The sequence below is a fragment of the Microtus pennsylvanicus genome, chromosome 10 (genome assembly GCF_037038515.1).
Source record: "Microtus pennsylvanicus isolate mMicPen1 chromosome 10, mMicPen1.hap1, whole genome shotgun sequence".
NCBI lineage: Eukaryota > Metazoa > Chordata > Mammalia > Rodentia > Cricetidae > Microtus > Microtus pennsylvanicus.
Window position 1 is genome coordinate 79,086,478 of NC_134588.1, and position 23,812 is coordinate 79,110,289.

Sequence of the window (23,812 nt, forward strand, 5' to 3'; positions counted from 1 at the left end):
ACTTACCCGTTTGGGGCCACTAAAAATCTTTCTGGTATTTTCCTTGGATTTATCCCCTTGTTTATTTATGGGCTTCTTCACACTCTCAGGCACACCAGGCAAGTCCTCTGTAAAATCCAAGTTTTCTGAAATGGTAATCAAAACTAGCTAGCTTTCCAGTATTTCAAGTTATCAGAAAACTTAAGGCCATTTTTTAAACATAATATTGGGGGTAGGGGTGTGAATGAAAGATTAAAAGCAATAATGGAAAACCTACCTGTTACACATGTATTCTAGTTTTATTTTGTGTTAAAAGAAAAGTCAAATATTTTCTCTTTCACTAAGAATGGTCCTTTGTAGCTAGCCCAGGCTGGTGTGGAATTCACTATACATCCCAAACTGGCCTCAAATTCACAGCAATACCCCTGCTTCATTCAGACTCCCAAATACTGAAATTACAGTCATGCAACACCATGCCTGGCTTAAAATTTTTTCCAAAATAAAATTTGAACTTCACAGATCACAACTGCATGATATATACAGATGCTAGATATATAATTTATACAAACTCATATAAATATCAAATATTATCTAAGTTTTACATTTTTCTATATTTTAAGTTCATGAAATTATATTGCCTTAAAACAATACTTGCTGGAAGCCAATTAGGTGGATGTAAAAGAGCCAGAATCCAAATCCAGGTAGTCTGCCCTCAACGCAGCATGCTTCCAATACCCACGGTAATAGTTCCAGTGCCCATTTGTAATAGTTGGGGGTATAAAGTGCTTTGATGCAAGATAAGTAACTTTTGGTGTGGCTCTAAAAAGTCAAAGACATTGTTCAAGCTGTGTAAGAGGCTGCTGACTTCTACAAAGATAACCATTTTTAAAATTTTTTAGATTAATTTTATGCATTTCAGTGTTTTACGTACATGCATGGATGTGAACCACATGCTTGCCTGGGAGCCTGCAGAAATGAAAAGGCATCAGATTCCCCTGTGAACCACAAAATGGGTGCTAGGAATTGAAACCAGGCCCTTTGCAAGAACAAACAAACTTAACTATTAAGCCATCTCTCTAATCCCATAAAGGAATAAATTTTAAAATGTAAAATCTTTGGGTGTGGTGCAACAGGCCTATAATCCCAGCACTTGGAGGGTTGAGTCAGGAGGAAAATAAAATAACAAAGATCCCTGGCTAGTACAATGCAATTCAATGACTTATGAGTCTTCACATGAAACTACTAAAGAATTAGATTACTTCCTCAAAGGTTACAAACATTTTCTTCTAACATAAAAAAAGAAAGGGAAGACATTTCTCCACCTCAACTTTCTTTTTTAAATATTTATTTATTAATCATGTATACAGCATTCTGTTTGCATGTACGCTGCAGGCCAGAAGAGGGCACCAGATCTCATTATAGATGGTTGTGAGCCACCATGTGGTTACTGGGAATTGAACTCAGGACCTCAGGAAGGGCAGTCAGTGTTCTTAATCTCTGAGCTATCTCTCTCTCCAGCCCCTCCACCTCAACTTTTAAAATTGATTACTGGTTCACACATTATATCAAGATTCAATTGCAACTTGGTATTTCTCATCCAAGTGGTCTCTCGTTTTAAAACATTGAATGCCAACTTCATTTCTCAAATAAGCCTATTTTTCACATTTAAGAATTAAAGTTGTATTATTCCAAGATGTAAAAACAGATTCTAAACTGCAAATAAGAAAAATTACTTCCTATACAACTGAGCCTAAATGACAAATAAACTGCAACAGGACATGAGTGCAGGTACTGCACAGCATTATGTCTCTGATCTAGTAAAGCTGCTGCAAACTGTGATCTTCTCAAGAGGCTGATGACAACACTGGATAAACGTTGACTATACTTCTTTGGAGAGTAAAGAGGCTCTAGAAGCTCCTGCTTTAATTCCAGTTTAAAACAATGGGTGAATCTCATCTGAGCTGAGGGCGTAACTCAGTGGTAGAGCCTATCTCTCCTGTACAAATCACCCCCAACAACAGAAATAGTAATTCTAATCAAGCAAATTATTTCTAGGTCAAAAAAGAGCTAAGTAGCAGGTAATGTCAAATATGATATACTGTATTTAAGAATCTAAATTCACAAATACAATGGAAATTCTAATTCACCAATTACAAACTTAGCAGGACAAAGATTTTTTTTTAAACAACTGAACCAATATAGAAAAGATTTGATTGAAAAGACCAGTAGCTTTCAGAAGTTCTTCCTCACTAAATAGTGAATCCTCTACATACAGCCCTTGTCAAATAAAGGCTTAATTATAGCAGAGCTACCTAGTCTATTTGTATCTATCTCTCACTAGAAATTCAACTCCTCAGAGAACCTTATCATTGGGCCTACAATCTATAGAGACAAATTTTTATTATTAAAAGAGAATATTTACCTTGTACTTTTCAATCTTCTGTTTTATTTTTTCCAGACAAGATTCCTATGTAGCCCTAGCTGTCCTGGAACTCACTCTGTACACCAGGCTGGCCTCCAACTCACAGAGAGCCGCCTGCCCAGCGTACTTCTCAATCTTATGAAATCACAATTTAAGAGTGTTTGAGAATGTTTCCAAAAAAAAAAAAAAAATTTTTTTTTTTTTTAGTTTTGTGTTACTTACAAAGGGTTTAATTAATTTCTTTTGAGTACTTCCCTTATTAAAACCATCTGTTACCACTACAGTTCTAAATGTCCAAAATCTATCCGTATGCCTCCACTACATTTGGATTTTCAAACCTAAACCAAGATGTTTGATATCTCTGTCCCAAAGACTGAACAGTTTAAAATTCTCACATAAATTTACAGGTGCAGGCCCAGGGTTATATTTCAGTGGGAGAACTCGCCTATTATGTGTGAGGCCCTAGTTTGGAAACCAATCTGAAATCAAAACCCTTAAATGCTAGTCACTGATGTAAAACATGTAAGACTCCCAGTCTACCATAATTTAAGATCTAAAAATTTACATGTAAAATACTATAGCTTTGCATAATGCAATGTACAGGTTCTAAAAAGATGCTTCTACTAAAGTGTAATATAACACTAAGGCTAGAGAGATGGCTCAGTGGTAAGAGAATTTACAGCTCTCCCAAAGGATCTGAGTTCAGTTTTTGGCACCAAGGTCAGACAGCATACATCCCTAACTCCAGCTCTAGGGTACCCGTGTCTCTCTGGTCTCAGAGGATATTTGCATTCACATGCATATACACACATGTAGGCATATACCTACATATAATTAAAAATAAATCTCTCTCTCTTTCTCTCTCTCTCTCTCTCTCTCTCTCTCTCTCTATATATATATATATATATATATATATATATATATAAAACTAATACTAAGAATCTAGGGAAGAATTAGACTTTGATTAAAGCCTGAAAAGAAATCATCTATTAAATACATATTATCCTATTATATACACATCTTACAGTTCTTACCTGCATTATTAGTACTAGGCTGACTATCCTGGGAATTGTCGCTGCTTTCAGGGGGAGGCTGCAGGGAAAGTGACGGAGTTGTTTTAGTTCTTTTTTTGTCTTTCTTTCTTTCCATTTGACAGTCGTCGTCATCATCTTCTTCACTTTCACTGAGATCGTCAAAGCCAAAATATTTAATTTTGTAATTAGAACTTCCAGAACCACCTTCATCACCTCCTGTCTCATCATGATCTTCAAAACCAAAAAATTCAAGTTTAACATCCTTTTTGGATTTAGTATTACTAGGTCGAAATCTAGTAGTGGTCTTGGAAGTCGCAATGTCTGCCTTTTTCCTGAGCCGGCCAGCCTCTCCTAAGTCTGCAGGAGTGGCTGTCGTGAACTCATCCATACTCCGTTCCATTGTATCCTGGATGGTAACATTACAAACTGACAAGCAAGATGGATGTAAAACAGTGTAATCTCTAGTCCGTCCGACTGTTCCTCTAAAACTGGTCCCACAACTTACACCGCCTTTCTTTGCCTGATTCAGGCCATCTTTACTTGATTCACTGTTTGCTTTGGCTAAGGCCTGACTGGTGCCATCCATTAGCTTATCGAAATTTGATGCTCCCTGTGAGGATTTTGCTTTATTGGCCCTACAGTACGTCCTACAGTTGCTTGGCCTAAGAACACTTTGTATGATATCTTCTTCAATGGCTTCATTTATATTTTCCAATCGGTTTTTTAAATCCTCATCCTTCACCTCCAAAAGAGAATCACTATCCAAATTCATAATACAGTCTTCTGATCTGGTATCTTCAAAATCATTATCCCACTCATATAAACCAGTTCTTAAAGGTCCTTTGACTGGGCAACTTTCAGTCGGAGACTCTGATCTTTTCCCAGACTGGACATTCCAAGTATCATTTGTTTCCTTAATTTCATCAGCTTTATATTCAGAAGCCACTGCCGTTTCTGTGTTGGGTTTCTTAGTACTATCTTCAGCATTTTTATGAAAATGGTGACTATTTTTTTCATGTTCTTCACTAAAATTCTCCACTTTATCTATAAAAATAAAAAATATGTCAGGTTAAAAACATAAATGTCATCAGTTATGCAAACTAACAAGGCTCTCTGAACCATCTTGAAATAGCTGCAACAATTTCAAATAGTAAAAAAAAAAAAAGGTTTACACACATGACATTTGCTCTCCTACTGTCAATATATTATTCACCTGTCCCAAAACACCCAAGCCACTTAAAACGGTCATGCTGAATTCAGAAGAAATCCTAGCATTATTAAGAAGCTGAATCAAGGCCAAGCAGTGGTGGCACAAGCTTTTAATCCCAGCACTTGGGAAGCAGAGCAGGCAGATCTTGCAGTTCAAGGTCAGCCTGGTTTACAGAATTCCAGGAAAGCCAATGCTACACTGAGAAACCCTGTCACAAGAAAAAGGGAGAGAGAGAGAGAGAGAGAAGAAGAAGAAGAAGAAGAAGAAGAAGAAGAAGAAGAAGAAGAAGAAGAAGAAGAAGAAGAAGAAGAAGAAGAAGAAGAAGAAGTAGTAGTAGTAGTAGTAGTAGTAGTAGTAGTAGTAGTAGTAGTAGTAGTGGAGGAGGAGGAGGAGGAGAAGGAAAAATAAACTAAATCGTGTGAGGATGACATAAGAAGGCATTTAAGCTTTCAAGTAACCATGTTTAACTTAGAAAGTGTTTAGTAGAACCTAAAATTCATGTAACAATGAATGAAGACCTTTCAGGAGCATTTGCTTACCTGGAATAGGATTGTATATATATAGTACAGTATTTTTGCCTAGAAACCTGCTTGCAGGAAGCTTCTGTTTCTTTATTTCTTCTAATCCTAAAGTCACATAACAATATGTCTATTTTTAACAGTGGCTCTGGTATTTATGACCCTATAGTGCCTATTTATGCATATCAGCCAGCACTGAAAATTCAACATGACTATTTTTTAAGGTTTACTTACTTCTTTTATGTATGAGTACTCTATCTGCATGTAAACCTGCACACCAGAAGATGGCATCAGATCCCACTATAGTCGGCTATAAGCGACCTTTTGGGTGCTGGGAATTGAACTCAGGACCTCTGGGAAAGCAGCCAGTGCTCTTAACTTCTTAGCCTTTAACATGACTATTTTATATGTGGGAATTAATTTTTATCAGAACTATTTTTTTAAGCTTCCAAGTAAAAAATGGCAATGTGATTCAAATTAATATGATGATTCCCTAAGCATTTATCAACAGGTAAACACTGGCAAATATTTACTCTATGCCAAACAATAAAACTGCCGCATAAAAAATACATCTACATTTAAGAAAAACTATTTACAAATCTTTTGTTTTGTTTTGCTTCACCAAGGTCTCACTATGTAGCTCTGACTATCCTGGAACTCATGAGGTAGACAAAGCAGTTCTCAAACCCAGAGCACAGAGCACCGCCTCTGCCTCACAAGTACAGGGATTAAAGGCATGCACCAGGATTTTTACATTGTATTTACAAATTTAAGTAAATACACTTTCAAAAACAGTCAAAAGGAATGTTTTACATGGATGAATTCACTATGTATTTTTGATGTTACTTAATGAGTTTAAATATAATTTAACTGTGTCATAGGCCTTTAATCCTAGCAAGAGTATTCCAAGTTCATGGCAAGCCTGGGAAACTTAAGACACTGGTTCAAAAATATAGAGTACTGATTTAACTCAGTGGTAGAGTGCCTAACATGCATGAGACCCTAAGTTCAAACACTAACAATCAATTAATCATTTAGCTAAGATCTGTATTTGCTTACCTTTAGGACACATCTAATAAATAAGGTATTTGTTTTATTTTTATATACTTTCCTCACTAGGGACAATAAACTATAGTTTTCTTACAATTCCAAAATAACAATCAGTAGTCCTAAAAAAAAGAAAAGAAAAGAAAAAAAAAAGCTAAAAACCAAAAGCTGGTAGCACTTTGGGAGATCATTATAAGTAAAGTCAAGCCTAAGGTAACTGAAAAGAGCACTGGTAACTGAGTCTAGGGGAGTGACACCAAGATTAAGCTGATCCGACAGATCTCCTGCAGAAGTCCTATCTTCTTAAGTTTTCCTGAGAGCTTCAACTTCCTCTTGTGTTCAACAGAGAACCATTTGGCTTATTTATTTCAGAGTACCCAAATGAATTATTAGGATAATGTTTCTGTTCAGTAAATTTCTGATAAGCTCAAACTACAAATATACATAAGATGTAACTAAGTTAAACCACCTCATTTTTACTGATTTGTGTATGTGGGGGTACACATGTGCCATAATGCAGTGAGCCATCTCTCCAGGCCTCATTTCATTTTTATAGTTGTATAGTATTCTACTATGAAGACTTTTTATGGGGATTGATGTGGAATGTCCGCCTGTATGTGCTGCTTTTTTTATTGGTTGATGATTAAAGCTGTATTGGCCAATGGCTTAGCAAAGTAAACCTAGATAGGAAGTTCAAACAAAGATGCAGAGAGAGCAGGCGGAGTTGAGGAGATGCCATGTAGCTGCTGAATGAGTAACATGCTGCACTGGTAACCCACAGCCTCATGGCAATCCATAGATTAATAGAAATCGGTGAGTTTAATAGTTCGAACTAGCCAGAAAGAAGCCTAAGACATTGGCAAACAAATGTAACTGGTAATAAGCCTCAAAGTGGTTATTTCATAAGCACCTTTGGGAACAGGCAGGTGGAGAAAAACCAGTCCAGGGGACCAGTAGGACAGAGACTACTTCTAGCTACTTGGGGTGGTTAATGGGGCTGTATTATGTTTTGGTTTTGAGACAAGCTCTCACTGTGTAGCACTGGCTGGCCTAGTATGTAGATCAGATTAGGCTGGCCACAAAATCTCATAGATCTTCCTGTCTCTACTGGGATTAAAGACATGTGCTATCAGACTCACTCAACTTGCTTTTGTTTTTGAGAAAGAGTCTCCCCTTTGGAGCCCAAGATAGCCTCAAACTAGTGATCTTCCTGCTTTATGTGTACAATACCTGGCTTCTTCTAATCTTAATATCTTAAAAATGAAAACTTTCTGTTTTAGGTGTAAACATCCTTTGACTTAAAGAGAGATATGAAAATAAACTTTTATTAGTTTTTAAAACATTACTATTTTAAGTTTACTGCCCTCATTTCTCTAGTAAAGAGCACTCCTCCATGGCCTCTGCCACCAGGTTCCTACTCTGACTTACTGATGGACTAAGATGAAAAAGTGCAATCAAAATAAATCCTTTCCTTCCCAAGTTGCTTATGGTCACTGTGTTTTAACATAGCAGTAAAAGCCCTAACAAGCAGATGTGCCCACTTGTAAACCCAGCACCTCTGAGACTAAAGCTGGAAAAAGATAAAAAGTTTAGGGGCTCAGAAGTTAAGTGCACTGCCTGATCTTCCAAAGGTCCTGAGTTCAATTCCCAGCACACACATGGCAGCTCACAACCATCTATAATGAGATCTGGTGCCCTCTTCTGGCAATTAGACATACATGTAAGCAAAACACTGTATACACAATAAGTAAAATAAATAATTAAAAAAAAAAGATCAAAAGTTTGAGTTCAGTTTGAAATACAAAGTCAAACCCTCTGCCAAAGGAAGACAAAAGGGGGCAGGTGGAGACTGAGAAAGAGGACAGTCATCCTCCTGCTGTCAAACTTTGTACCTAGGTGAAAGGTAGAAAAATAGAGGCTTATTTTTTATGTTGGTGGATTGTTTTCACTTTAGAATCTGTAGTATCTTGTTGACAGAGGTTTCTGTCCTGCCCAGTCCTGCAGCTGTTCAGTCAAAGAAATACACAGGGGTCTACATTAATTATAAACTGGTTGGCCTATTAGCCTATAGGCTTCTTATAACTCCTTTAACTTATATCAGCTCATAATACTTGTCTATGTTAGCCACGTAGCTTGGTACCTTTTTCAGCAAGGCTTTCACATCTTCCTTGCTCTGGGACTGGCTTCCTGTGTCTGGGTGACAACTGCAGAGTACTGGACTTTTTCTCTTCCCAGAATTCTCCTGTTCTCATTGTCCCACCACTACTTCCTGCCTGACTACTGGCCAATCAGCATTTATTTAAAATATAAGTGACAGGGTACAGACCATTGTCCCACAGCAGTATCTTTAATAAAAAATTTTTTTTGGGGGGGAAAGGGAGAGTGCAACCTATTATCAAGAAATCTGACACTAACAATTTAAATTTAGTACGTATGTACCCAGGGCTGGAAAAATGGCCCCACATAAGAGCACTCATGTGGCTCACAAGCATCTGTAACTTCAGCTTTAAGGGACTGACACTTTTGGCCCCCTCAGCACCTGCACTCACATGCCCATACCCAAATGCAGGCACATACCTACACATAATTTAAAACAAGATAGACAGACATAAAAAAATATGTATGTGCCCTTTCAAAACCACTTTTAGAAATAACTCCCACCACTATACTAACACAGGTAACACGATACTCAAAATCTTTACAGAGAACCACGTTCAATTTAACATTTACTTGCAAAAGAGCAAAAACAGAAAAGGCAGCTGAACTACACATACACAATGGGAAAGTGTGAGGCTGCTAACAAAACAAGGTATATCTACAAATATTGATCAATAAACATCTTAAAAGTCACCACTTAAATGTACTGAAGACACAATATGCCATACATACACCCCAATATTCTATATCTCACTCTGTATGTACATGCTGAAACAAGACCTCACTGTGTAACCAAGACTGGTCTGGAAATATGTAACCTGGGCTACTTTTTTACTTTTTTAGAGATTACCCTACCTTACTGTCCTAAATACTGGGATTATAATCATGCTACTACACTCCAAGTGTGTGGATTTTTAGGGTCACATACAGTACATAAACTGATTAGAGGAAAGACAAGTTGGGAGATAGCTCAGTGATAGAATGCAATGATGGAATTAGGTTCTAGTATCCAAAAAAGAAACAGAGTATTCATGGAATCTGACTCAGTGAAAGAAGGGCAACTTTTCACTATCAAGAGAGCATGTGTATATTAATCACTAAAAAAACCACAGACTGAAGCATTACTAAAAACAAGGAGCTGTGGAGAAAGCTTGGTTGTCAGACAGATTGCGTAGCATGTACTGTGATAGGCCCTGCCCTGGGTTCAGTTTCAAACACTGAATAAAGTCAGAGTGGTACATAGTGTATTTCTAGCAGTTGGAGGGGGAAGAGAGAAGCATCAGAAATTCAAGATGATTTTCTATTACAGAAAGAGTTTGAGGCCAGTCTGGATTAGACTGTCCAAAAAAAAAAAGGAGGAGGTAAGAACTCTTGCTACTCTTCCATTTGTTCTAAGCTCAATTCCCAGCAACGACATGGTAGCTCACAACCATCTATATAGTGGGATCGGATGCCCTTTATTGGAATAAAGGCATACATGTAGATAGAGCATTCATATATACATTAAATTTTTAAAAATAAAATTAAAAATAAAGCTTCCTCAGTGAATCAATTTTACATCAAGACTTGAAAGGTCAAGAATATTCTTTTAACCTCTATATGAAATATTCTAATAAAAACAAGATTACAAGTTATTTTAAAGATAATGAGGATTGGAGGAATAGTTCAATGTATAGTGCTTACTTAATAGGCTCTAGGTTCAATACTTAGCATGAAAAGAAGAAAAAATAACAAAACAGTAAACTAAAAACCATTTCAGCTGGGCAGTGGTGGTGCACACCTTTAATCCCAGCACTCAGGAGGCAGAAGCAGAAGGATCTCTGTGAGTTCGAGACCAGCCTGGTCTACAGGAGCTAGTTCTAGGACTGGCTCCAAAGCTGCTGGGGGAAAAAAAATAACAACAACAACACTGGGCATAGTGGCATGTCTACAATCCCAGCACTGGGAGCCTGAACTGATCAGTAACATCTTGTATAACAATGAGAAGCAGCACCACCACCACAACCATCACTTAGCAAGCTCATCACACAAACAGCCGAAATTAAATCAACTTCCTATCATTTCCATCAACAAAAAAGCCTTATCCTTAGGCTTACACATGGTTCTACCCACAAAGAGCTGCTGCCCCCAACAGGACAACAGAATTCTGTTAAAGCTGGGCTTCCTTTGCCCATGCCCTCTACTGCTCCTCTTATAGTACGCCTCTTCTGCTTGGCTCAGGTAACTCCTAATCCATTTGGGTCAGGGTGATAATAGCTTCACTGTAAAGAACCAAGGTTGGGGCCCCAGCCCATGACTTCCCTACACCCCTCCTATCTCTTTGTAAATAATTTCTCCCCATATTACCTAATTTGGGCATGGCATCTGTTTCCAGCTGTCCTAGGTCTTCTCTTTAAAACATATATGAATCTTCTCACTCTTCAGGCCACTTCAACCACTCTATGAAATCCTCATTTAGTTAACTATTGCATCAGCAATCCATTTCGATTCAGTTGACAAACCTTTCATGAAGCCTTCTGCAGCACGTCACCAGCTATATTTCCTTCATAGCTCAGACTGTTTTATATTAGCTTTCTTTTTCAGTCTCTTCCTTTTTCTCTCCACACTTTAAGTATAGGAATTTCTTCACAGCTCAATTCCAATACTTAATGACTTCATATAATTCTGCATTTTCAAATATTTATATACTTAATCTCACATTTATTATTTCTTTTTTTTTAAATATTTATTTATTTATTATGTATACAATATTCTGTCTGTGTGTATGCCTGCCGGCCAGAAGAGGGCACCAGACCCCATTACAGATGGTTGTGAGCCACCATGTGGTTGCTGGGAATTGAACTCAGGACCTTTGGAAGAGCAGGCAATGCTCTTAACCGCTGAGCCATCTCTCCAGCCCCACATTTATTATTTCTAATCAAGATTACTTATTTAAGCTCAATCCTAGATCTCCCTCTCAAAAGTGATGAATCATGCTTTCAAACTGACTCTATGTTCTATGAGTAGAGAATACATAAGGGAGAAAAATGTTCTGTGAAGTACTATAAATATTTATCTTAGGGATGGAGAGATGGGTTTAGAGGTTAAAAACACTGGCTGCCCTTCCAGAGGGCCCAAGTTCAATTCCGAGCGTCCATATGACAGCTCACAACTGTCTATAACTCCATGCTAGGGGATTTGGCTCCTTCACATGACATACCTGCAGGCAAAACACCAATGCACATAAAAGAAAATAATTATTCTAAAAATGAAATGTATATATGCACGTATCATTGTGTTGAAAGCAGTAATTCATCATAACCAGCACAAGTTAACGGCACACCTCCTGAAGAGCATCCAGGACAGTAGGTTTACAGTTTTTATTTATTACCACATAGCTGGTAGGCTCCTGTATCTGATGGGAAACTTGCTAGTGGCCTATTGTACTCTTGCTAACTCTTAATTTTGAGAATACTGAGTTTCCGGGGGGCGGGGGGATGATAAAAGTGTGATTGCACACACTGTAACCCCTGCACTTGGGAGGTGGAGGCAGGGAGGAATCATCAGCTATATCTTGAATGGGAGGACAGCCTGTGCTAATCTCCAGACAGAAATAGACAGAGACAAGATCAAAATCTACCTAATAAACGAAGGCTGGGGATGTGGTAGGATGTACAAGGTCCTGCGGTACAATCACCAGCAACTACAACAACAAAAATAGCACTTAAAAATCTGTCTCAAAATTTGCCCATTGCTGAGTTTTTGTTTATACAACACAAAAAATTAAAATTTATTACCTACAAAAATAAGATCTACTTTATTCAGTATGTATTAAAAACTCTTATTATTTTTGCCAAAAAGGAAATTATTTAAATAGAAACAAAGGGGAATTTGTAATTTGCTTCAACATCAAGCTAAAACTGATCTTATGACAGTTTTAACTTTAATATCATATGTCAATTATTTATTAAGTTCATTCCTACCAGAATACAACAATATCACATAAAAAGAACACTTTGGATGTTTCATAGCTATTCCATCTAATTCAAGTTATCCAACTTAGCTAGCCTGGTTGCTCTGTAGACTACACTGGCCTCAAACTCACAGAGATATGCCTGCCTCTGCCTCCAGAGTGTAGGACTAAAGGTGTGCGCCATCACCACCCGGCTGTTATTCAACTCCTGAATGATGCTTTATCCTTTATATAATGGGAATTAAGCCAGTTTTACAAGGTTATGACTGCTATAAGGCTTCGCACAAAACTGGAACTGAAAAAAAATTAACAGATTTCTTACTCACTTTTGAAACTTGAGATGTCATGTTTTATACAAAAAAAAATTACTTTCTAAAGGCAAATAACTTCCCTATACTAATTAGGTTAGGATTATCTAACAATCCTCACTAATTTATTCTTTATCCAATAAACAGACAATATCTCAGATAAGTTTCTAGATCACTTTTTTTAAAAAGTATTTTAAGTATGTTCATGTGTGAAGCTGCCTGCACGTGGGTATATGAACAAGAATGCAGGTGCACTTGGAGGTCAGAGTTGTTGAACCCCTGCAACTGTAGTTACTGGTGAGTGTTGGAAAGTTGGACTTCTCCAAGAGTCATATGCATTCTTAACCACTGAGCCATCTCTCCAGCCCCATTTGTAGCCCACTTTAAACCATCAAGAGTAGAACTATGCCCTTCCCTTTCTGGTTCTAAAATCAAAGTTCATGTCCTGATAATACCCCTTAACAAGCTCACACATTGACTACAGCTTTAAGCAAATGGAAAAATATGTATTGGCTATGAAACCAGCCATGCAAATTAAGAGCCCATGCTATAGTTATCTCAATATCTGGCAGAATATGTAGACTGAATCCCAGCTGGCTGGCAAGGAAAGTGTGCCAAACAGAAATTAAGTCTCTACATACTTTTTTTCAAGAGTCCAGATTAACAAAGAGGAAAAATGGAAGTAACCCCACATAAAAAGCAAAAGCAACCTTTTTCAAAAGTCCTGGGGGGTGCCCGAGGGCTGAAAATATGGCTCTGTTAAGAGCACTAGCTACTTTTCCAAAGAACCTGAGTTCAATTCCCAGGACCCACAAGCCAGTTTCTAATTCCAGTTCCAGAGGGTCCACACTCTTACACATATATGCAGGCAGAACACTAATGCATGTTTAAAAAAAAAATGGAAGGAGAGAACCCACTTCATAAAGGTGTACTCTGCCTTCTACATGTACAGCCTATCATGTGATGCACAAGGAAGGAACTCAGTAAGTCAATCAGTTAATACTGGGGCTGAGATAGCTCAGAGGTACTATCTGCTCTTCCAGAGGACCCAACTCCCACCTGGTGGCTTATAACTGAAGAACTCCAGTCCTAGGAGATCTAACTAACTCCCTATTCTGGTCTCTACAGACACTGCACACATATGGTTCATAGGTTACACGTACAGGTTAAAACACCCATACAAAGATAAATGGCTTTTTGTTTGTTTGTTTGAAGAGAGTTGTTTTGAGACAGCGTTTCTTTGCAGAGTACTTGATGTCCTGGGGACTAGCTATGTAGACCAGGTTGGCCTCAAACTCAGAGATCCCGCCTGCCTCTGCCTCTGAAATGCCGGTATTAAAGACGTGGGCCAACTCTTGTACGCATAGTCCTGGATTCCAAATTTTAAAGACTACCGGTTATTGATAGAATGCTTGCCTGCCATGCAAAAAGTCCTGGATTCCATCTCCGACACCATGTAAGCCATGTATGGTGTCAAATGCTTAATATCCTTGCATTCAGGAAGTGGAGGCTGGAAAATCTGAAGTTTAAGGTCATCTTTGCCCACATAGTAACCTCAAAACCAGCCCAGGATACACAAGATGATGTTTCAACAAAACAAAAACTCCACAGGGTGGGTGAGATGAGTTAGCTGGTAAAAAGTGCCTGTCAAGCAAGTCTGACAGTGATTTGCTGGAACCCAAGACAGAACTGACTCCAAAATATTGTCCAATATATGTCCAGCCATGCTCATACACACGAATTTCTTTAATTAACAACAACGAAAAAGAGTATGGAGAGGTGGCTCACTGGTTAGTAAAGAATAAATAAAATAAATAAAGAAAGAAAGAATAAATACTACTCCCACAGAAGATCTGACAGAGTTCAGTTTCTAGTATCCATGTTAGATAGTTAGATAGTTCACAACAGCTTCTAATGCCTCTGGCACCTGCACTCATGTGCACATAACAACACACACATATGCACATATTAAATCTCTCTCTCTCTCTCTCTCTCTCTCTCTCTCTCTCTCTCTCTCTCTCTCTCTCTCTTTCTGAGTGAAGGTTTCTCTGTATAGCCCTGGCTGTCCTCAAACTTGGAGATGCGCCTGCTTCTGCCTCCTGAGTGCTGGGATTAAAGACAAATGCCACCACCGACCAGCTTAAAGATAAATCTTAAACCAAACATGGAGATGCATGTCTTTAACTCCAACACTCACAAGGCAGGGGTCATCTTTGATCTACACAGCTAGTTCTAGGACAGCCAAGGCTACTGGTCAAAGTCAAGTAAAATAATTCTTAATAGACTATTATAGATGTCTTACTTAGAAAGATGAACTCTAGCTCCTGCTCAAAGTCATTTTAGTGCCACACCTAAGAACTGACTAGTTTTAAAAGCCACATAAAATCAGAATGTTTTGTTTATAAAATTAAAGATACAGAAGAATTTGCAAATGAAAACAGAACTACTGAATTTATTTGAAAATAAATACACAGTGGAAGGTAGAGAAGAGTACTATGTAGGTAAAAAATGACATGTCATACATGCACTAAGGTAAACTCAGTGATGGATGACTACCCAGCATGTGCAGAGTTCACAAAAGGAGAAAGATGCCTTGCAAATAAACTGACTAGTTGAGTACCTAAAATGCTTTCACTATTCTATTTTTGTGTAACTGGAAATTCGGTGATGTCTTCTTTTTGTTCTTTTCAATTAAAGTCTGGAATATTTTATGAACTCAAAACTTTTCCTGGAGTTCTTAGGCAGTCTGTAATTCTTACTGCTCTTTTCCTTATCTATTAGGCATCTGTTTAGAAAATGGCAACCATTTTTTAAAATTATTAACGTACTCACTTTTATTTAGTGCATGAGATGTGCACATGAGTGTATAAAGGTCAGAAGAGAACTTGGAGTTGGTTCTCTCCTTCCACTATGTGGTTCCCAGAGATCAAACTCAGGTTTTTAGGCATTTCCCACTAGGCTATCTCTCTAGCCCAACCATCATCTGTTTTATCATGACTTCATCTTGAAGTTCCTCTTTAAATTAAAGAGGTGTGGGACAATCGTCTATATTCTGTCACTTATATTTTAAATAAACACTAATTGGTCAGTAGCCAGGCAGGAAGTATAGGCGGGACAACCAGACAGGAAGTAGAGGCAGGTCAATGAGAACAGGAGAATTCTGAGAAAGAGGAAGCCCATTCCTTTGCAGTCCTGCCCAGACACAGAAGACTGATGATGTGACTGTCTCACCGAACATAGATATAAATAATGGGTTAATATAAGTTATAAGAGTTAATAAGAAGTCTGAGCTAATGGGCCAATCAGTTTATGATTAATGTAGACAACTGTGTGATTTTTTTTAAATATTTATTTATTATGTATACAATATTCTGTCTGCATGTATGCCTGAAGGCCAGAAGAAGGCACCAGACCTCATTACAGATGGTTGTGAGCCACCATGTGGTTGCTGGGAATTGAACTCAGGACCTTTGGAAGAGTAGGCAATGCTCTTAACCGCTGAGCCATCTCTCCAGCCCCAACTGTGTGATTTCTTTTGGGACTAAACGGCTGGGGAACCGGGCGGGACAGAAACTCAGACAACACATAATTTTCAAAAGTACTACTCATTAAAAAAATATTTAAAACAAAGAATTATAATATCAAAAACTTAATCACATAGTTTTATACAGACAAAGAGATGCACTTAATATTACTATTAGAAAAAAATAATAAAACCCTAAGAATGCATAAGCTTTTCTCATTAGTGTGATATAATTCTACAGCAGAAACTGGTGATTGAACAGCTATCTCACTGAAACATAGTACAGAACTTGAACTTTCGCACTTTGAACAAACTGTTGATAAAAAAAAAACATTTAATTGCTTTCTGAGCGAAAGTAAAGGCGCTGACAATAAGACAAGCAGATGTAAAAAAAAAAAAAAAACAGGAAATCCTAAAAGTTTAGACAAAGAAGCAATGAAAAGAAAATCTGTAAAGCTCAGTATATTAACTTCTACATGGTTTGTAAAAATAATTTATCCACACATGTAGGATAGATTAAGACCACCAAAAAATTAAAAGACTTCCTCAAAGTTTGCTTCCTACCCTATAGGAGTTGCCAGAGTTTACAGCTTCAGAAAGTCAATAAAAAGAAAAAAAAAATCGGGCTGGAGAGATGGCTCAGAGGTTAAGAGCACTCACTACTCTTCCAGAGGTCCTGAGTTCAATTCCCAGCAACCGCCTGGTAGCTTACAACCATCTATGATGAAATCTGGTGCCCTCTTCTGGTGTGCAGGCATACATGCAGGCAGAATGCCATATAAATAATAAATAAATAAGTCTTAAGAAAAAAGAAAAGAAAAAAATCATACTGCTATATTTTTCCCTTCACACTAAGTGTGTTTTTGCTTTTTTGTTGTTGGCTTTTTTTGTTTTTGTTTTTTGAGACAGGGATTCTCTGTAACAGTCCTGCACAGAAATCAACATGCCCCTGTCTCCTAACTGGAGGGATTAAAGAGTGTACCACCACCACCACCACCTGGGTAGGTGTGCCTTTGTAACAAGAAAAACAAAGTAAGATTTTTCTTGAATATCTGTTTATCTGTATTTTAGTATATATTTTCTCCTCAAAATTCATTAAAATGGAATGTGGATACAGGGTCAAATACAAGCACTACAACTTAGCAACACGAGTGGGAAGCTTTATCAACCCACAGAAAAGTGCACTAGATAGTTTCTAGCAACTTCCAACAGTAATATGGACATATGTAAAGACACATAAGCAATTAATTCCTATAAATGCTCCTACCCCCTTATTAAACATTTATTTTTTTCTCAACCCTCTACCACCAAGGCCTTTTCCACCATTGGGTGCCTCATATTCCAAAACAGTATCCTTTGGTCTTCCATGACAACTTTAACAACTTGCCATTTTCCTCTTCCATCTCCAGGCTACCTGCCTCATATGTAAAACAACTATCAGAAATCCACAAGAAATGATAGTAAGAATACCACACACTTCAAAATGAACAGTATTCTCAGGGCCCAGGCCAAATCTGAACAAATAGTAGGGTCAACAACATATTAATAAATCTCATTTGGTGGTTAAGAGCACTGGCTGCTCTTGAAGAGGACTTGGGTTCAATTTCTAGCACACACATGGTGGCTCCCAACTGTCTGTAACTCCCAATTCTAGGGGTTCAGATGCCCTCTTCTGACTTTGGTGGACAGCAGGAATGCATGTGGCATGCATACATAAATGCTGGCAAAACCATATAAAAAAATTTTAAAAAATAAATATTTTAAAAATCTCATTCTGAGGCGGATCTCTGTGAGTTCGAGACCAGCCTGGTCTACAGAGCGAATTCCAGGACAGGCTCCAAAACCACAGAGAAACCCTGTCTCGAAAAACAAACAAACAAAAAAAATCTCATTCTGATTTTGCCACTAGCTTATCTTTTAAAAATAAAGGGGGCTGGAGAGATGGCTCAGAGGGTAAGAGCACTGGCTGCTCTTCCAGAGGTCCCGAGTTCAGTTCCCAGCAACCACATGGTGGCTCACAACCATCTGTAATGAGACCTGGTGCCTTGCTTGCCAGCAGTACATTGTATGCTTAATAAATAAATCTTTAAAAAAATAATAAAAAAATAAAAATTTTAAAAGCTAACCTGGAAACAGTTTTAAGCTGCTTTTGTCTTGCTTATTTTATCTTTTTAATGATAATCTAAGCTTAAGAACAACGCTTCAGGAGAAATATGAAGAAAGCAACAACCAAATGAGTATTAACACAGAGATCAAGGGAATGACAACAGCTGGCTCACCAAAGGTGAGAAAAAGTGGGGAAAATGTTAAGCATTTTTAGCATAACTATGCAAGTCACCCTCCATTATACTACTTGATGCGCCTTACAGTAAGTCTATCAAATTCACTGTGGATCACAGTACCAGCATTTCTATTTATTTCCTTCAAAATAGGACAGTTATGTGGCCATCACAAAAATCTGTGAAAACGATAGAGACCGAAGGACAATTTTCAACTGTAATAGCCATCCTTAATCTACTGTTGACAGGATGCCTGCATGATTCAAATCATATCACTTTCACCACATCTTAAATATTCATTTAGTTAACTCCATCTTTATCATTCACTAAGTCTCGAACATCTCACAGAAGACTGATGTAATACTGGCCCAAATACTTAAAGTTAATCTCAGTTTATGTAACACTCCATGTCTCTATTCAATAATTTTGGAACTACTTTTAAGAGAAAACTCTAATTATCCTCAATGTAAATTACCATCTTGTCATTATCAGTAGCCAACCAATCTACAATACAAAACACTAACAAATACAAGGTAAGAAAGACTTCTCAAAATACACCAGGTAACAAGTCTCTAAGAAGTTATTTGAATGAAAAATTCAACCCAATTGAGTTCTTCAAAGTTTTAAAAATCTTTATAAGGGGGACTGGAGAGATGGCTTAATAGTTAAGAGCACTGGCTGCTCTTCCAGAGGACCCAGGTTCAGTTCCCGGTACCCACATGGCAACTCACAACTGTCTGTAACTCCAGTTCCCTGGAATCTAACACCTTCACACCAATGCACATAAAATAAAGTTAAAATAAGTTCTTTTTAAAAAAATCTTTTAACAGCCGTGCAGTGGCGCATGCCTTTAATCCCAGCACTCGGGAGGCAGAGACAGGTGGATCTCTGTGAGTTCAAGGCTAGCCTGGTATACAAGAGCTAGTTCAAGGACAAGCACCAAAGCTACAGAGAAACCTTGTCTCAAAACGCCCCCCCAAAAAAAAAACTTTTAAGGGGGCTGGAGAGAGGGACAAGCACAGCTGCTCTTCCAGAGGACCTGGATTCAGTTCCCAGCACCATGTGACAGCTAACTCCAGCATCTCCCCTTCTAGCCTGAGGGCACCAAGCATGCACAGTGAAGATATATTATGCAGGCAAAACATCCATACATATGAAATAAAAATAAATTTAAAAAAAAAACCTTACCAATAGCCCCTATTGATCATAAACGAAGGGGAGAAAACAAGTAATAACATGAGTGTGCATGCACATAACATCTTGTAAGGTGCCAGTAACATGTCTCAGCAGGGGTGCTTACCCTGCAAGCCTGGCAACCTGAGTTTGATCTCTGGAACCCAGGGAAACAAGGAAAGAAACAACTATACAAATTGTCCTCTAATTTCCAAACACATGCACACACACACAAATAATAAAATTTTACTATCACATAATGGTTTATAAAAAGCTCTCTTGGCTTATAAAGAACATCAAAACTTACCTGAAGTTATTAATTTAGAACAACTACTTTTGTTTGCATGGTCTTCCGAGATTCTATTTGTGCTCTTTTCTTTCCCAATCAAAGTATCCTCCATAAGTAAGCATCTATCAGAAGCAAAACTGTCTTCACCCACCACATGACTAAATTTGCTATTAGCTTCAAGTACAGAAGTGACTTCTTCGAGCTGAGCAGCGTCACTAGATTCTGAGTAAGAGGAGCCCTTACCCTGGGGTAAATTTTTGGAAGAAACAGGTAGAGACTCGTCATCACTATCAAAACCAAAAGGATCTCCAGTATCTTCTTCTTCTACTTTAGGTTTCTTCGGAATTTCTTGGATATCTGGTTTAAAATTGGGCCTCTTCTGCCCTAATTTAGCCATAAATGTGGTCTCTCCCCATTTTGTACTAAGAGTAGTCCGTTTGTTGGAAAAAACTTCATCAAATTTTGAACTGCCATTTCCTCCTTTCCTACTGTAAGTTTTTCCAAATCTGGATGTCATTTTGACACCTGTTTCATATTCCCTGTGGAAAGAAATTTAAGAAAATATAATCAACAATCTCTTAACATATTTTAAGCATTTTATAAAACTAAGATCCTAGGACTTGCTTTTAAACTAGTTTAAACGAGTAAGTTAAAGAGGCTTGTTTTCCATCCTATACTTCCATCCATCAGGCTTGGTGGTGTTTTGGTTTGTTTTATAATAAATGCATACTAGTATGAAACTTAGTAAAAAAGTTTACTAACCAACTTGTAATGCAGTATCTACAAATCTAACTTAAGACATTTCTCAAGTTCCAAATGAACTATTCTTAATACACAATTTAACCAGAAAAAAAAAAATCTCAATAGAGTACCCAAATAGAAAATCATTAACCACAATATATTAAGTTTTCCAAGATCTAAATGATGTCAAATGACTAATTTTAGTTCTTTGAAATTTTACTGCTCTTCATATAAAGAGTCAGAAAACTGCTATTTTCTCATATAGTACAATCTATAACTTCTACCTCACCTTAAAGACTCTGATTTTTGGACTAAAGTCATTTGAACTGACTTTTAAAAACATTCCTTTAGTGGTCATTTCCCTAAATTTAAGAATTCATTCATCTCATCTTCCTTATCACTAAAGTGCTGCGCTCATTTGCTGAGTGACAATTTTCTGAAGTTGATGAACTCCATTTTACAAAGGTACACGACTTATTATTATAAAAATAGTGGTGGCATACCCCTTTAATCCCAGCACTTGAGAGGCAGGCGGATCTCTGAATCTGAGGTCAGCCTGGTCTACAAAGTGAGTTCCAGGATAGCTAGAGCTACACAGAGGAACCTTGTCTCAAAAAAACAAAATAAATAAAAAGAATAAAAAATAAAAAAATAGAAACACATAGCCTTTATTTTCCTATTCAATTTACAAACAAATCAATCTACTTGATTTACCTAAAAATATACTGGAAAAAAATTTCCAAGTGAAGTCAAAGGTCAAACATTTTAAAACTACAAGTTATGGTACTTTCACAGCACAATCAATCCTTATCCATTTCTTAACACTTTGACCTGCAGTTTAAATATCAATTTATCAATTCTGGGGGGTGGTAAGCAATGCTTAAGTCTTGAATATTTTTCATTACTTTGAAACTTACAATGGGGATAGTATTTAACTTATGCTTTCAAATGTTTTCCATCTACACCTTTAATATTTTTATTAAGTTCTTACAACTTAATGAATCACTATTCAATTTAGTTCAGCAAATATTCATAAAGACTCACCCCCACCGCACAACTAATGTTTGAAACCAATTCTGATTGGACAAAATAATAATTTAGTCATCATACACATCTGGGCTAAGAGAAAATTTAACTTTCCTCAGAGAGTTTCCATTTTGTAGTTTGGAACACTAACAAGCTTTATTGTCTTTCTTGTTAAGTATAGCCTATTAAACAAAACAAAGTATAATAATTGGGGAGCTACCAAAGACAAGAAAATAGTCATTTCTTTAAGCTGTGATCTGCAGTCCTACATTTATATATTCCAACAAAACTGGAATGTTTTGGACACACATACATGGCAATCATCTAAAAATGCTGACTAAAGGTCAAACCAAAAATCTAGACTTGATCTCCTCTATGGCAACATCTGAAAACTCTCCGTAAAAAACAGGCAAAACCACAAAGCATTCATCCACTGTTCAAAGTTTAAGGTCTGCAAATGAATATTTGATACTGAATCAAGTGATAAGACAACTGAACTTTTTAAGAGATCGTGTCTCACAAATACACACTGTATTATAACATCATTAAATACTGAAGAAATAACATCAGGGGCCTTTTAATATTCAGCACTGGGAAACGTGTAGATGAGGCAAATTTGGTTGAGTTACTGTCTACTGAATCCAGTAGAGATGAATACAAGAGAGTTCATTGTATGATTGTTTTTATTGTTTTCTAACGCCCATTTAAAAAAAAAAAAGTCAGCAGACTCCTGCGATGGCATTATCTAAGCATAGCACATGTACAAATTCCGGAGTGGACATATATCTGGCACGACATTTTACACACAATTCAGACACACTACCTTGTTCAGGCTCCAAACTTCACCAACAGTCCTAACTAAATAGCAAAGAAGGGGTCACAACTAAGTGTTTTCGGATCTTTGGGCCTGTGCCCAAAGCCCAGTCGACTTCTGAGGGAAGGGTGCTGGGATTTAAATTAGGGAAGGGGGGGGGTCCTCACACTTAAACTGCCTAAAAACCTAGCCTCTCCCACGCCCCCAAAGTGCATTAGGGGCTTCCATTAAGGGAGGAACGTGGAAGGGGGAAACAGACGGAAGCAGGAATTCTCACCTGGGGCGGCGAGTGCGCCCGGAGGCTAGAACCCAGACACCCCTCCGGCTGGACGCTCCCGCAACTTTTCTCCTCCCAACCCCCACCGCCCAGGAAAGGGATGTCGCTTCGGACGCCCCGGAAGCTTCTGCCACCGAGTCCCCGAAGCAAGGCCTCGGTGACGGCTAGAGGCGGTGGAAAACTACAGGGCAAAGAATTCGGCACTGAAACCAACCGGACCGCGTTCGGAAGAGAGAAGTGAACCAGCCGGCCGCCCGGAAAAAGAACTTAAACGGGAAATTAAGAGGTGGAGGGGGAAAGAGTTCTTCAGATCGGTCAGTGCCCAACTTCCTTAGAAGCCAGGTGAGCAAAGAGACTCGCACCGCCCCTGCCTCCTCCACCCAACCCGGCTCACTCCGGGCCTAGGCAGCCGCCCGAGACCTCACTTACCCTCGGCGCCTGGCGGGTGCTTTGGCCTCGGGCCGCCTCCGCCTCCCCCGCTCCCAACGGCCCACGGGCGGGCGCGGGAGCCCCGCGCGGGCGAACAGTGCCGACCGGTGCGCCCAGAGAGGCGAGGGGGCTCTGCTGCCGTCACAGCCAGCGGCTCCGCTTCGGTAAATAGGAAGCCCGGTAGAGGGGGGGGAGGAGCGGCGGCTCCGCAACTTCCCTCCCCAGCTTAGGCGCGCCGGCCGGGCAGAGCCTAGGCCTCCTTGACGGCCGCCGCCGGTGCCGAGCCTGCTACGTGCCCCCGCTGGACCGCCGCCGCCTCCTGCGCCGCCGCCTCCGCCGGTGAATGGTCAGCGCTGGAGTTTGAACAGGGCCCTGAACCATCTCAACGCCATTTGCGCTCCCGGCCCCCACCTCCTTCCTCCAACAGCCGCTCGCTCCGTCACTCCGCTTCCCACAGGCCCCGCGCAGCCACCCGACCCCGCAGCCAATCGTACGGCCGCTTACTCAAACCGCCGCGCAGGCGCCGCGCCCCGCACGCGCCGGCTACCACCATTGGTCGGGTCGCGAAGCCCGACGGGAGTTGTAGTTCCCTCCCGCGAGGTCCTGGTATCTGAAGCCAGGTTCCGGAGCAGAG

At 38.9% G+C, this 23,812-nt stretch overlaps 1 protein-coding gene across 4 annotated transcripts in view; it reads right to left on the minus strand.

Moving 5' to 3' along the window:
- Wapl (WAPL cohesin release factor) overlaps window positions 1-23,501 on the minus strand; it is a 68,333-nt gene extending 44,832 nt beyond the window's left edge. The window contains exons 1-4 of one of the 4 annotated variants that reach the window (XM_075988697.1): window positions 23,179-23,501; window positions 19,910-20,430; window positions 3,436-4,479; window positions 7-125 (exon numbers count right to left, since the gene is read on the minus strand). In XM_075988697.1, the coding sequence (XP_075844812.1) occupies window positions 7-125; window positions 3,436-4,479; window positions 19,910-20,408 (1,662 nt within the window). In that variant the 5' untranslated portion in view covers window positions 20,409-20,430; window positions 23,179-23,501. The remainder of the gene's footprint in view (window positions 1-6; window positions 126-3,435; window positions 4,480-19,909; window positions 20,431-23,178) is intronic. The other 3 variants (XM_075988696.1, XM_075988694.1, XM_075988695.1) reach the window with 3 other exon arrangements.
- Between the last annotated feature and the right edge of the window lie 311 nt (window positions 23,502-23,812).